This window comes from Amblyomma maculatum, chromosome 5 (genome assembly GCF_055883805.1).
Source record: "Amblyomma maculatum isolate TAMU_Amacu chromosome 5, ASM5588380v1, whole genome shotgun sequence".
NCBI classification, from domain to species: Eukaryota; Metazoa; Arthropoda; class Arachnida; order Ixodida; family Ixodidae; genus Amblyomma; species Amblyomma maculatum.
In genome coordinates this window covers 142687170-142702905 of record NC_139348.1, presented here as the reverse complement: position 1 = coordinate 142702905, position 15736 = coordinate 142687170, and the positions used below count along the sequence as shown (strand labels likewise).

At 45.0% G+C, this 15736-nt stretch overlaps 1 protein-coding gene across 1 annotated transcript in view; it reads left to right on the top strand.

Moving 5' to 3' along the window:
- Positions 1-15736, top strand: part of LOC146189807 (putative ATP-dependent RNA helicase DDX5) — a 31874-nt gene that overhangs the window by 3034 nt on the left and 13104 nt on the right. Inside the window, exons 2-8 of the mRNA XM_084604563.1 lie at positions 488-641; positions 2166-2276; positions 4326-4422; positions 8279-8412; positions 10938-11003; positions 11771-11912; positions 12688-12935. Coding sequence (XP_084460689.1) covers positions 488-641; positions 2166-2276; positions 4326-4422; positions 8279-8412; positions 10938-11003; positions 11771-11912; positions 12688-12935 — 952 coding nt within the window. The remainder of the gene's footprint in view (positions 1-487; positions 642-2165; positions 2277-4325; positions 4423-8278; positions 8413-10937; positions 11004-11770; positions 11913-12687; positions 12936-15736) is intronic.

Genomic DNA, 15736 nt, shown 5'->3' with positions numbered 1-15736 from the left:
GAAGTGAAGTTTGGATCAGGGAGCGTAGCGTGTCACACAAAGCGATTATTTAGCTGCTCGCAGAATGTTCTTAGTGTGCAAGTGACTGTGTTCTCGTGTAGGGCCTGGCTGTGGTTTAAACTGGAAGGTCTGTGTTTCTAAAAGTTTGCGCCTGGACTTTGGATAATTGTAAAAAGTCTGGAGTCGGCACAGACGAGATATGACTGCGCAACCTGAGCGAGGGCAGTACAAGGTTTCTTTCCAAAAAAGTGATGCTGGATTGCTTAGAACAGGTTGAGGTGATAAAATGTGCAGTGCAATTTTGAATGGTAGCGGCGAGATATACTTGTGATGGATTCCAGGTTGCTGATCCGTATTCAAGCTTTGGTCTGACTAACATTGTGAAGGGATCTCTGCAGAGGCATTTGAGTTGTGGTGAGGAGATGACCGCTTCATTTGGCAATGGTTTGTAACACTGCCTTGCGCATCGTGTCGTCTGCCTGTGCAGGGACTTTGGGGGTCAGCAGGGGGGTCAACAGCAATGGAGGGGCAACAACGGCGGGGGTCGGCCTCAGCCTGGTGGCGGCATGGGGCGCCCCATGATGGGCGGCTACGGTGATGGCCGCAACGGGGGCAGCAGCTTCGTCAACAACAGTCTCAAGGTGAGTATGTCCTGAAAAGGCTGCTTGGTAGGAACGCTGGCCGCAGCTGTTGGGATTTGAGAAATGTTTTTTTTTTTAACTTGCAGTTTCAAGCCACCATTCAGCTACACGCATTTTTCTAAGGAAGGCATCCTGTGAGGACTCATTAGTTGGAAGTGTTGAAAACGCTTTAGACACTCCAGTAAAAAAATGCAAAAGGGCAAAAGAGGTGGCATGGACTAGCTGCTTCACTTTTGAGCCACCCTTTGGTTACTGAGTGAAGGTGACCAGAAAGTAGGGAAGTACGTCAACCAGTCAGAGGTTTTGCTTCGCCTTTCGCATAGCACAGGTGTTTTCATTCAATTTAGCAAGAGATAGACTTTTCACTCTTTTACGTCACACAGCGCTGTATTAATTTGGGAAAGGTAATTGTAACTGCTTGATGTTCTAAAGGACACAGCTGCTGACATTTGGACTTCCTTCTATTCCTTTTTTTTTTTTTATTCCTTTCTTGAAATATTGTAATTTTCAAACAGTGGGGAAATGCCAAATTTCAGGCTGTGTATGTTCTTAAGCTTTTCTCTGCTGGATATTTTTTGCTGCCTGAAGTAGCTACAAGACGAGTGCACATTATGCAGTGCCTAAACTGAGGGCAAATAATTAAACTTGGCCTCTGTAAATAGGGTACTACTAATCATAGGGTGAGAACCCTTGCCAAAACCCTCTTTTGTAAAAGAGGAAAAAAAAAAAAAAAAATAGGGGGGTCATAATCACTGGCTGATTTCGCAAGTAAAGCTCTTTTATGAGCAGGGATATATGTGCGAGGGTCCCTGAGGCAACATTTACTTCGCTATTAATTTCAAAATTGTGCCAACCCCCGTTGACTGACATTCATAAATCCTTATTTCTCTGCGATTAATGTTTTGCTACTGGACAAATGCCACAATGACCAGGAATAGCCAGAGAACGTTTTTTGCTGAACACAGTGTGGGTGGAATTTTCCTCACGAGTTCGTATTAGATCAGTGCTAACATTCAGCCACTGCCAGTTGTAGCAACAGAACATTCTTGGAAAGCCCAAAGGCTTAAGTGCTGCTGCAATTCTCACGTTTTTCATCCCAAATAAAGGCAAAAAAAAAAAAATTGTAGATGTAGTACTCCACCGCTTGCATTTGATAACTGAGCAATCATAAGCACCTTTATTTATTTAATTTTTAATGTATTGGTTATATATGCTAATTTAACTTGATATATCAGTTAACACCAGCTCAGTTTCAGATTACCATTTGCATAAGTGTTTCTTTTTTTTGCTCCTGTGCGTTTTCATTCTTATGCATTCACCGTCACATGCTAGCCTTGTCCTTCATTCTGTGTTCGTGATGCTTCGAACGGGTGCATAAAAAAAAATTCAAATTTTCATTGTGTTTATCTAAATTAAATGCCAAGTCATTTCGCGGACAGATTGGCCCGTCAGTAGTCTTCATGTCTCTCGGTGCATACGGTGAGTAGGAAGTTTTCGCTGATGGGCCCATCACATTTCCTGCAGGGAAAGCAACCGGGTGGGAGCCTACGCAAGCCAGACTGGGAGAGAATTCAGCTGCAGCCTTTTCAAAAGAACTTCTACAAGGAGCATCCCAACACTGCTAACCGCTCTGAGGTAGGGCGTGCATTGCGTCCATCGCTTGTGGACCCTGATGAGGACTCGAGGGGGGTGTGAGAGGATTTGATGGGGACCAGGCTGTGACTTGATGGCTACCGCACCGCGAAAAATCATTGCTGCCATTATTTTGACTGCTGGGAGGAAGAAATGTAGGCTGTGTGTGCATAAGTAAAATTGGGGCATTGTAGTGTTCAGTATTCCGAAGTGGTGCGCGGACTATGGGGGACACTAGTTGACAAGAGCTTGCGATAAACTTAGACCACCGGGTTATCTTATAGCGTGGCCATCGTGGTTGGGATTGCACTCAAGGGCTCTGGCACAGTAGCCGAATATCCTGACGTCTAACCGGAAATGTGCAAAATTCCTTGTGCAGGTTTCTACACGAGGAAAATTTTTAAATGTTTTCTTCCTAACAGTCATTTGCCAGTGCCTAGGGCAGAGAAAAGAAGGAATGCAGGAAGCTTTGCTGCTAGCCATTTCAATATTCAGAGTTACTTCGGGTGTTTCCTCTACATAACCCACACATGCTCTAAGAACTACAAGCGAATAAGTTTTGTGAGGTTTCCACCCTCTTGCACTGTGTCTCATGGGGCAGGTCGGTCCCCACAGACTGGCCGGACGAAAATTCATCCAGCAAGAGTAAAATTTGGTCATATATCACTCGGGAACCAAGTACAGGAGAACTTTGTTATTTTGACAAACTAATTGTGTAATAAATTTAATGATCACCCACATCTGTGTTAACATGCAAGTGGGTCAAACCCAAGGGCGTGCAGCAAGAGTAAAATTTGGTCATATATCACTCGGGAACCAAGTACAGGAGAACTTTGTTATTTTGACAAACTAATTGTGTAATAAATTTAATGATCACCCACATCTGTGTTAACATGCAAGTGGGTCAAACCCAAGGGCGTGCCATGCGAAACTTGGAACCGCAGTGGCGCTTGTGTGGGCGCTTCTCTGCGGTACCTAGGTGCAAAGGGCGAAGCATCAAAGAAAAGTCGATGTGCTAATGTGTGGGAGGTAGGGGAAAAGGGAAAGCAGCTTTTTTGTTGTGTTTAGGGGCATGGGGCGAAGTATCCGAGAACTATGACCGTGAGCTTGCATGCTTGCAGTCCAGGTCTGGGGAATGTTCCATGAAGTGCAAGAATGCATTGGCAGTCAGTTATCGTAACGACTTTGCCACGGTGCAGGGGTGTATAGGGGTGATGCATACGGAAGCAGTGAAGAAGAGAACTGCTTCTTCATTGCTGTCAAGGGACCAGATGCATTGCGAAATCTCAGCGCAAATTCAGACTGAGCTCTGAGCACTGAAAAAAAAAAAAACTGTTCACACCTTATGCCAAAAATAAGACATTTATGAAGCCAAAGTGTCAATAAATGCCTTTGTACCTCATTCAACGTGCATTTTTCAAACCCGGCGAGTTTATATCATGCATATTCCCAAAGATTCATTTTTTTTTTTCTGCATTTAAAAAAAAATGCTTCAACTGTGTTTTACTTTAATTTCATTTATGGGGTCTGAACCTTGGGCGGCAGCTTGTTTATCGAGGTTGTGTTGTTGACTTGTTGCGCGATGCTCTATCCTCAACACTACAGTTGGAGGCGGAAAATAGTGCAGTGTCAAAAAAAAAAACAATGTGGAATATAGAGAGAGGGCATGCCATTGTCACGTTTTGTGCTTGTTTAACTTTTCTTTGCTCAGTGGAACGCCTCTATTGTAAAAAGTCTTTACTGCTGCAATATCCCAACTCATCGAACGCCCCACTGTCACCGGATATTCATAGAAAAAGTGGGCTGGGCCATGTCTTATGGATCTAACAAGAAAAATTTGAAGCTTTTTATTGCTAGTTGGCTGCCTCAATAATTTTCAGCAGCGTGTCTGCCTCATTGTTTCATTTTTAGGGCTCAAAGTTGGGAAAGACCTTGGTGGCAGTGCTGAGATGGGCATGGTCCTTGATGCTTTATTTTGTCAAAAACCTGAACTTTTTTTTGTTTTGCTGACATGCCCTACTTTTTTTCCCCCTCTTTTATTTCTGTTTGCAGGATGAGATTGAGCAACACAGGCGGCAACACGAGATGACCCTTAGGGGACGTGACCCCCCGCGACCCATACTAACCTTTCAGGAGGGATGCTTCCCAGGTGAGAGGCCTGCACACTGCCTCTGTATTCTGTTAGTGCTGCCTGTGACTGGCTGCCTGAATGGACCTCCTTTTAATGTGAACTTGAAAGGACCGTGAAAGTTTTCGTCTTGAGTGGCCTCTTTCTGAATCTATTACAGGAGAGCGGTGATTAAAATTATCTAGCAGTTATAAGGTGTTGGCAAAGACGGCGGCTGCATGCTCTTTGTTCCGTGTGACCTCCGAGGCTTGCGATTAAACGCTGTTTATTTCAACCTCCATTCATTCGGAAATACAGACAAGTCTTACTGTCGGCGCGGTAACAGCCAGCTCCCACTTAAGGCTATGGAGTCGGGCGTTGCGGGTCTCTCATCGGTTAGCTTACGTCCTGATATGATTGGCAGTGTGAGTGATCGTAAAATAGCACTGCTCAAACTTAGACTGCATGTTGTGGAGTTGACCGCGCACCTTTAGCGGTAAGCGCAGCGGCAAACATGACAAAACGCGGGTGGCGGCGTCTGCGATGATGGGCCAATTACCAAGTTTTTGGGACCTTTCACCATTCGCACAGACTAACAGATCACAGTTGTGGGGCTTTTCGAATGATTATAGGCGGTACTGGGCGCTTTCTGCGCTTCTACCCGCATGGTTCTCCCGCTGTTTCAAAAATAAGCACTCGCCAAGTGCTGTTCGGTGCATCATGTGGTGAAAGCCTCGCATGCGATGCGCTCTGTTCGTGAGGAGGCTCCGCGGCTGCCGCGTCGCACCATGAAAGATTCTGGGGAGGCCCTTGCCATTTTCGAGCAGGTCTGCTTTGATGCTCCCAACATCTTGCATGCAGTAATTCATTGATTGAATATGTGTAAAAGTAATTGCGGTGCTGTTCTTAAATTTACTTTAATGGAAGTGGTTCTTGTCAGTTTTATTCTTAATTTGTTTTTTTGAGGCCCTTTTCTTTTCTTCTTCTTTTCTGTCTCGTGAAGTTCGCATTACGGAGTTTTTACCGCTTTTGGCCCAAGACAGTGGAGTCGTTTACGGATGGAATGGCTTCCAAGCGGGGAGTGACTTTTATTCTAACAGATTATTTGTTTCATGATAACTCAGTTGATATTGAAAATGAACATTGTATGAATTAGTAAGACAGCTTTATTGTTCGTTTTTACAGTATGGTCATAAGCATTTCATTATTAGGGGTGCACAAATATTCAAAAATTTGAATACGAATTGAATACTTCTTTTATTTGGTGTGTATTGGTATTTGAAAAACTGAAATTGGGAATTTTTTCGATTTATTTATAACTACCGAATACACCTCAGCTTCACCGCTTGCGCCCTTCACTGCAATGCGACAAGGCCATTTTGGGAAGAGTGACTTTCCCTTGCGTGAACAGGGGCCTTACTGACAGTGTGACCAAAGCGAAGTACTTCACGAAATGGGGAAAAAAAATGTCACTTCGGCTTTATTTCAAATCCAGGCGACTATTGTGCAAGTGTTCATCATAAAATTGCTGTGCTTGCAAATGGTCCTCGGCATTTTTTTCATGCCCATTCGATAATTCGAGCTTTCGGTTAAGTGGTGCATTTAAAATGTCTGCTCCCTTGAAGCCAAAATAAATGACATTACTGTATTCAGCAGTGATATGACATCTCCACCCGGTTTTGTGCAGGGCCTTCCTGTGAAAAGAAAAAAAAATTGTATATGGAATCCTGTACAAAATTTATAACATGCAAACTTAGTTTAATTTTGCGCTAATGCCTTGTGAATTCTGAAATAAAGAATATAGACAATGCTTGTTAGTGACAAAATTTTCGACGTTCGTAGCCATCTTTTTGTTTTCCTTATACTTGTATCTGATTCGTATTTTAAAATTTCAGCACAGTCGAACCTTGCTATAACGAAGTAGTACGGGGTGCGAAGATTTGTTCGTTATATTCAATATTTGTTATAAAAGTGCACGCCTAAATTTCTATAAATAAGTTTGCTAATAAAACGAAACAAGACTCACATTAATATGGACATCACAAAGGTGCGGAAAAAGTTTAATTAGAAGCTTGGTATAAACAAAATCTCTTTTCGTTCTGTGTTGGGGAGAAAAATGTTTGCTGAGAAGGAATGTTCCTCTGTGCACAATTTGTGCAACTGAGCCAACGGACTCTGGGAGTGTAGCGCACGCACGGGTTTGTCGCAGTGGCAGAGGCACGGCAGGGGCTCGCGCCATGACGAGACAATGGTGATGACATGCCATTCACGTGCCTGTCAGCTGTTGCATGGCATGAATGGCCATAGCCATTCATGACTTCCGAGATCACTGCGCTCGGAGATGTGATCTCGGGGGCCGTGGGTCGTTGGTGCTAGTTTTTGTCGCCGTCGCTAGATGACGCAACACGCAAACGCGCGGGCAATTTAAACACACTTCAGTGGTGCCACTCAAGTCCAGCCATGTATCATGACGTGATCTCGAAGGTCATGAGCCGTTGGCGGTAGTTTTTGTTGCCACCGCTAAATGACGGCATGCGAATGCGCGGGCAATTTAAACACACTTCAGCGGCTGCTGATTCGATTGATTGAAAATTTCAGTTTCTTGTTTTTTCCCACTCCTTTATGCATTTTTTGCCGTTCTAATGCAAAAGAACTTGCTTATAGCCTATCTAGCATCAAATTTCGATTTTTTTTTTGTTTTGTTATACAGAAAGAACTCCCATAGAAATAAACCATAGACCAACCAAACTGATTTTAGTTCGTTTTATTCAATAATTCGCTATATCCATGTTCGTTATAGCAAGGTTTGACTATTTGCGCACCCATTGATGAATGTGTTTTTTTTTTTTACATGTGCTGACCTCCTGCGCACATAAATTTTTTTGTATACCCAGAGCACATGAAAAAAAAAAGTGTTGTGAAAATGCACATTTGGTTTCCCTTCAAGTCTTTCTTTTTTGTGTGTGTGTCTGTGTGTGTAAGATAGCCGGGCCTCGAGATAGGCAAATGATATTACAAAGCAGTGGCCGAAACTTAGTCTTGTGTATATGCTTTTCCTCTTGCTTGTTCTTATTGGTGGCATTTCTTGGAGGCAGAGTTTGACAGCCTTGCAGAACTGAAGTTTGGGTTACTGGAAACAGTCTTCGTGGGGAAAAACAGATGTCTTAATTGCCAAGGAAGTGAGCCACACTGAAGAGAAATATTTTCAAGTCCGCACATGAACTGGTTGATGTGTTGTTTCGAAACAAGGTTCATCTTCCTTATCCTGTTAATAATTATAATAAAGAGGGGTAGTAATCATAATTGGTCGGCTAAGGTAGGTGTATTGCATGACAAGGGCGCAAGCAAAGATCTGTTGCCCAGTGATCGGCAGTAGCTGTGAATTTCTTAACCACGCCAGTGCGCCCTATTTCTGGTCACTCCCATTTTCGCTCCGTTATTCTGCCTTTGCTCTGGCAGAATAACGCGTCTTTGGTGCACACTTTGCAGCTGCAGTGGCATTAAAAACCCCGTTTACCGAAAATCCAGCGTCGGCGTTGGCGTTGCAAGTGAAAAATCATGATCATGGCATTGGCAGGCGGAAGCTGGCAGCTGACATGGCCGCGCACTGACTGGTTTTAGGGTTGCCTGTCATTACATTCGGCTGCCAACTCGGGTCCTTCCTTTCATATCGGAGGGTGATGTCAGAATCTGCCTGCCAAGACCCTTGCATTCACATTATCCCTAGGCCACGCAGGTGCGTTCATACAACTGGGTTAAAGCGCAGATTTATATGTGGGCTGGCAACCTTCGCTATCGCGTCATACCCTTAAACGCATAGCATAATTTTTTTCCCTTACGCAGTGGTTCTGACATCTGCTCCCACTCCCCTTCTTTCCTCCCCCCTTTTTTCCTACAGATTACTGCATGCGGATGATCGAGGCCCAGAACTACAAGACCCCCACGGCCATCCAGTCCCAAGGATGGCCCATTGCGCTCAGTGGCCGTGACATGGTTGGCATTGCCCAGACTGGCTCTGGAAAGACCCTGGCGGTGAGCATTGAATTGCATGTCTGCGTCCATATGTATGTACACAGTCAGTCCTGCATGTACCGAACTCTGATTTGTTGCATTGTTGCCTTTATCAAACTGTCCAAATATCCCCTTATAAATCCCACGCAAAACTATAGCGGTGTTGTTTGTGTTTATCCAGGCATCTGGATTGCAGATCAGCTTGTACTGTGCAATTTTTATCTATACAGTAGAATCTGTACAAATTCGGTTCGTAGGAATTTCTCTATACGAATTCGTAAAATTCTCCAGTCGCAGGGCATTGTGTGCAGTGTGTGAAATAATTGTGGATGTTCCGAACTCTTTCTCGCGCCACTATGGATATGAAAGCGCTAACTGCTGCCTCAGCCTTGGACACTGTATACGTACTGCCTGCACATCGTTGACCCGCGATTGCCAGCCGCGCTGCACGCACCATGAGCATTTCGTGCTGACGCGTGCCCCTCACGTTGCCACCGTCTCAATCCCCTGCAGAGTTCCACACACTGCGAAAAGTTCGCGGCTATGCGCGTCCCGTGATTTCCTGACGTAGCAATAGCCAATCGCGCTATGCACCTCGAGCAGTTGGCATCGTGCTTGCATCACTTTCGTCGTGGTCTCTTGTTCTGTACACGCCTCACATGTCACAAGTGGCGAGCTAAGGCCGTGTTGCCTTAAACAGATCTGCTTGAATGCCTTTCCTATGCTTCTGCATAATGATTTCTGTTTGATTTGATATGAAGGTTTGGGTGAGACGAATTTTTTTTTCGAGACTTCGTGAGATTCGTATGTTCTGCTGTATAGAATTATCGATAACTCTTGACTACCGTATTTACTCGCGTAATGAACCTACCTTTTTTCCAGATAAGTTGACATAAATTTGGGGGGAGGGTTCATTACGCGGGGAAAAAAAATTTAGATATTTTTTAGGTCGAAATTTCATGTCACAATGAAGATAGGAAAATCGCAATCCCAACCTTACCTTTATAGTAAAAACACGTACGCGATGAATGTGAATTAAAAATTCATTTTTATTTTCATGCTGCTGGCTGCTTATGGTCTGTCTCACTCGGGCTCGCTATCTGAATTGCGCCTTCTGAGGCACAACCCGTTCCGGCGCATGAAACGAGTCGTCCAACCACTGCTCGCCTTAAATTCACTCGCGGCAATGCCGTGACTTCTTGCAGTGGCCCGCGCGTGATTCTGTATCAGCTCGTGGGATACGGCACATCCTTCGTTGCGGAGCCTCTTCACATAGCTCAGAACTTCTTCCTCGACGCGAGGAAACTTGCCCTGCTTCGGCCCGCGAAAGGCCCGGCGATCTTTCTTCGTCGCTCTGAGTTCCTCTTGTTGATTCCTCCAGTAGCGCACACGCACCGGGTCTACACTAAAATGCCGTCCAGCCGCGCGATTGCCATGCTCCAAAGCATGCTCCACGACTTTGAGCTTAAAACCGGCCGTGTAGCTAGCGTAACGCCCCATCGCACAACGCGCAGAAAATGCACAGCACGCACGAAATAATGCAAAGGTCGTAGCGAAGCACTTAAACAGCAACAAAATAGGACTGGCGAAATGGCGACCGACGCTGTCCAAGTGCGTTGTCTTTACTTCGTTCTGCCGCCGCCGCGCATGCATGGCGCTATAAGCAGAGGTTTGCTTTGCATTTAATAGATGGCACTCGGCAACCTGCATCATCATCATCATTGTAAAAAAAAAATCTAGAGAAGTTTGACAAATTGGTTCGAGAAATACAAAGAAAATAGCCGAGCGTGGTGGAAACTGCCGTCACCCCATTTCAAAGAGGACGCCCCAGTAAAGCCCTTTGCGCATCCACCAACGAATCATGCAAGGTCAATGAACGATCAACGAAAGCGTGCAGTCGACGCCCGCGTCACCCGCGTTCGCGTCGCCGGTGTTCAGCATCGTTGGCTTCAAATGATGTTTATTTTATCACTGCGCGATCAGACAATTTTATGATCGTCGACAGTCGACAGCGCCGGCCAATTGAGCCGAGATAACGCGAACATGCTGAACACCGACCCTGCGGGCGGGTGCGCGTTATTTACGCGACGTAAAAAAAAAATTCAATTTTCGACGACAAAAGGGGGGGGTGGGTTCATTACGCGAGTGGGTTCATTACGCGAGTAAATACGGTATTTTGCGATCCCCTTTGGTTTTCACATATTCAGGATAGACTGTGTACCTGTAATATTATGGCGCTGTATTGATTATTAACATAAGGCAATCTTGTATTGGTGTGTAATAGTAGTAGTACAGTCAAATCTTAAAAATATGAATTTGATGTAATGGCGTTTTGCTGTGCTAATTCGGAATTCCAAAATGAAATTTGACCGCCCACACCTAGTACATGAAGCAATGAAGCAAAGGGCCATGTGTCTAGGAAACAAAAAAATATCTAGAGACCTCCAGTGGAAGTTTTTTCACGTTGGCCCATCCTTGTTTTTCTTTGGCACATTGGAATTGGAAAATAATTTTTGATTCTGCTTTGCCTGGTTTCTCTGTTTCAGTACATCTTGCCAGCCATTGTTCACATCACACACCAGCCATACCTTCAGCGTGGGGATGGTCCTGTGGTAAGTTGGCATGAAACTTTTTGCCTGCTTCGAGAAGTATTCTAGCATTGAGCATCATCGTCTGTTTTTCCAGTAACCTCTGTAACAAGGAAGAGCCATGGCCTGTTCATCAGCTGTGCTTGGTTTAGTTTTTCAGTACCTCTGTTGAGTACATTGACGTAATCTTTATATCCTTGATATGTTTATAAGCTTACAGCTGGGATGGTCATTTCATGTGTAAGCTATATCTGAGGAAGATGACAAGAAATTGTTTGAAAATATTTTTCACCACAGATGTTGGTCTTTACCTAATGTGCCACAAGCTTCGGGCTCTGCACAAAAGGGGTTAGGGGGTGTCATGCTTTGTAATGAGGTCCCGGCATTTATGCTTTTTCAGTGGTCGTGGTCATGTGACCTGCAGGTGATGCGGTCCATCAGCCCCTGACCAACCTCTGGCAATGTCACCTGACCCACAGGTCATGTTGGTCACATGACAAGAACTCTTGAATCATTTGGCCCATCGGCCAGCAAGCAAACCATTGGTAACGAGACCTTTGGCTAGTAAGATTGGGCCGTGTGCTACGAAAGTCTATTTCATGTGTATTACTGCCATGTGGTGACACTGTAGGGAGGTGGCCTGGTTATAACTGGGGATCCTATAGAAGATGGAATGAGGTTTGGCATTGTACATGCCTGCCTGACGCAACCAGCTGCTGCGACGGTCCACTGCACCACTTATTGAGGTGCCCCCCCCCCCCCCCCCCCCCCGTCCCCATGGCTTTCTTCAGGCTCTGGTCCTTGCTCCAACGCGCGAGCTGGCCCAGCAGATCCAGCAAGTGGCATCGGACTTCGGCAAGGCGTCCCGAATCCGCAACACGTGCGTCTTTGGCGGGGCCCCCAAGGGCGCACAGCTGCGAGATTTGGAGCGTGGTAAGTCGAGATATCACTGCCCCAGTGTCTGGCATAGAGATATATTTGTGCAGGTCTAAGGAGTATGTTGCTGGAATCTGCATCTACTGTATAGCATTTCAGATAACCCCCTGTTTTCGTTAAAATGACATTCCGTGAGGACCTTTCCCAGTTTGCTGGCTGCTCTTAATTTTTTTGGGTCGCTGAGATTTGGCTGATGTTGATTGCGCAGGTCGGTTGGCACTGTCAAGGTTCCTGCTGGGTTTGTAGTCATGAGATTGCATTTGGGCTTTTGTCAGCGTTACTTGTTGACATATTGCCATATGTTAAGCTCATGGGTTGCGGTAATGTTCACAGGAAATGTTCGCATGGGCTAAAAATTAAGCTAAAAAAATCTGTCGCCACTAGGAATTTAACCACTAGCTCTCAGATCCCCAGTCGAGCTTGCAAACCACTCGGCCACGCCATACTCATGAAATAACTGATCCTAATTCTTGTCTAGCGTGAGGAAATTAGTGATGACAATGACGATGCATCAGTGATGATGCATTTAGTTGATAATGACGATAGTATGGATGACAATGCAGTTAGTGAAAACAGTTCTTCTAAATGCTGGCAGTTCGTAATGGATCATTGGCGCCAGCTGGTGGTGTCAGTGCTGACAACTTTTAATGGTGTCATTGGTGACTGTATAGGATTTCTGTGTATGGCTTTGTAGAAGCATGTCACAGAGAAATTTGGTGTGCCTCTCTTTAAGAGGAGTGCCCCGAGTGCATTGTGCATCGATTGTCAACAGGTGTCGAGATCTGCATTGCCACCCCCGGCCGCCTGATAGACTTCCTGGAGGCGGGCAAGGTGAACCTGCGGCGGTGCACATATTTGGTGCTGGACGAGGCGGATCGCATGCTGGACATGGGCTTTGAGCCCCAGATCCGTAAGATCGTGGAGCAGATCCGGCCAGACTGCCAGACCCTCATGTGGAGTGCCACCTGGCCCAAGGAGGTGCGCGTTCTGGCCGAGGATTTTCTCAAGGACTATATCCAGGTGAGGGGACTCTCGCTTGAGGCCTTTCTGCCAATTCAGATTTGTGAACAGTGCTGATGGATGGTGATTGCAGCTGGCTCTTGATGACCAAGTCTTGGACGGGGTGAAAATTTGTTCGGTTTATGCGGAGTTTGAAATAAATGGAGCTTTCTTTCTTATTGCTCAAGATGTTGACAAGACCACAGCTACCGCATAATAAACAAACAAAAGGTATTGAATAAACAAAAGGTATTGAAGGAGTTTGGGTTGAGTGGTGCATCAACTGACCTTGGCAACGTTTAACGCTAGAACCCTAGCTAGTGAAGCTAGTTTAGCAGTACTTTTAGAGGAACTACAGGGTATGAAATAAGATGTCATAGGGCTTCGTGAGGTTAGGAGGCCGAATGAGGCATATACTGTATTGAAGGATGGGCATGTACTATCGAGGTTTACCGGAGAGGCGAGAACTAGGAGTAGGTTTCCTTGTCAATGAGTATATAGTGGGTAATATAGATGAAATCTATAGTATTAATGAGGGGGTGGCAGGCATCATAATTAGGCTTAATAAGCGGTATAAACTGGAGGTTGTACAGGCCTATGCACCCACATGTAGTTATGATGACCAGGCAGTTGAAAGCTTCTATGAAGATGTAGGATCGGCAGTGCGGGAAGTAAAGACGCAGTATACTGTACTAATGGGCGACTTCAATGCCAAGGTAGGGAAAAAGCAGGCAGGAGATCAGGCAGTAAGTAGGTAGAGAGGATAACCGATGGTCGCTTAGGGTAACAAACTGGATTCCAAGGGAAGGAAAGCGTAGCAGGGGGCGGCAGAAAATTAGGTGGGCAGATGAGGTTAAGAAGTTCGCAGGGGTGAAGTGGATGCAGCTAGTACAGAACCGGGTTAATTGGAGAAATATGGGAGAAGCCTTCGCCCTGCAGTGGGTATAGTCAGGCTAATGATGATGATGGTGCATCAGTGTGAGTCAGTTGTATTATATAAGAGTATAATGTGAGTCACATCAGTCGACCAATTTTTCTGGCTTTAATAATTTGGATTTGTACAATATTGTATTATACTCCTTTACCGGGGACATGTGCCTTAAACTAACTTTGTCATTTACTGCCCAAATTTGATGAAGCCTCACATAATTGTTCAGTATTTTTTGCTGATTTCAAATATGCAAAAATTTCTCTTCTAGGGCAATTAGTTCTAAAGGTATTAGAGTGTTATTGCTATTGTCTGTTCAAACAATAGGAAAAAAAATGCTCATTGGAAATTAATTTCTATATACAGGTAGATACTATAAAGTGCTATCCTTTTATCTCCACCGCCCCAGTTCAGGCGCTTCAGTTAATTTCAATAGCAGATACCGGGGCAGGCAAAAATATTTTCTTTCCTTTATTATTTTTATTTTATTCTATAATAATAAAACCACTTACTACTACTACATATTTCGGACGTTACCAAGGGACAGTAATGCACCTTATACAAACATGTACATACTGATGATATTTCAGACTCCTTCGAGGTCAAAAGTTCAATTTCTTGGACAGAAATAGACATCAGCAATACTGTAGGGATTGTCTTGTTGATCTTGAGCTTGTTTTCTTCAACCCAATATGGACTTGAAATGGTTGTACTGCCAAACCTTGATATAACGAACACGCATATAACGAATTATTGAATATATCTAACTCTTCTGAAATATTTTTGTAAAACACATGTATTTTTAACTTCTCATAGCGAACGCGGTTCGGCATAAAATGGATATAACGAACTTCGCTACGCCAAGCACTACCTCACTTTAATAGCAGGAGGCAGGCTTTGTTGCACTACAAGTGTGTTGTGCGGCGCAGAAAACGTTCAGGACTACCTCGCACATCGGCATTGAGAGTTGACAGCCAAAGAAATTGATCGCATCTCTCAATTGCTGACAGCGCTGCTTCAGCAGCAGCGAATGTTGCTTTTGCCTTTTTGCGTCTTTTGCGTTTTCGGTGTCGTGGCGTGGCAGTCTTAGCGTTCGGTGGAGGCTGCGTCGGTTGTCTTGTCGCAGTGAACGTGAAAAAAAGACGAGCACTGACGTTAAAGACCGAGCTCGAGATAAAATCAGGGCCTTCAAGGCAGATTACAAGAGGAGACTGACACTCTGCTCGTGAAGCTTCGTATGAAGCGGGACTTGAAAATAGACTTGCTGGGAGCATTAAAGCTGCACGGCACAGCGTGAAAGGCGAATCGATGGCCAACTGCTTTCGGCACACAGGTTTTGTTCCAGCAGAGGTTTGAGCATCAAGTGATGATGGGGATGATCTCGATGAAGCAGAAGCAGAGCTCCACGAGCTCGATGAGGGCTGGAACGATTTTTCGCGTTTTGTTGGTGACATGCCCGCAACAATGACTATAGAAGACTCTGTAGGCGGCGACATCGCAGTGACCACGGCTGTACTGACTAGTGGTTAGTGCTAAAGGCTATGATCGTGGTTCGTATCATCCGTAGTGGCGGGGGAGACAATTCGGAACGTCCAAAATTCTACTCGCTGTACGCTGTGCACTCCGGCCAGGGAATCATGTGAATTCTTGTCGTCTTGAATATGCGCATGTGCGAAGCTGGGTGTGTATGTTTGTACTTGGATTGCACTTGATCGGTGTTGAACTAGATGCATCGCTTCAAAAAGTTCCCGACAGGGGAACTACTCTTTTTCACGTTAGTAGCGTGCCTATTCTAGAGAGTTTGAAGGCGACATGTCTTTCCACATCCCTTCCCTGTGGCTTGTGTAGTTTGGTCCCAGCCTGGTCTCTCGTTGAAAGGCAAAAAAAAAAAAAA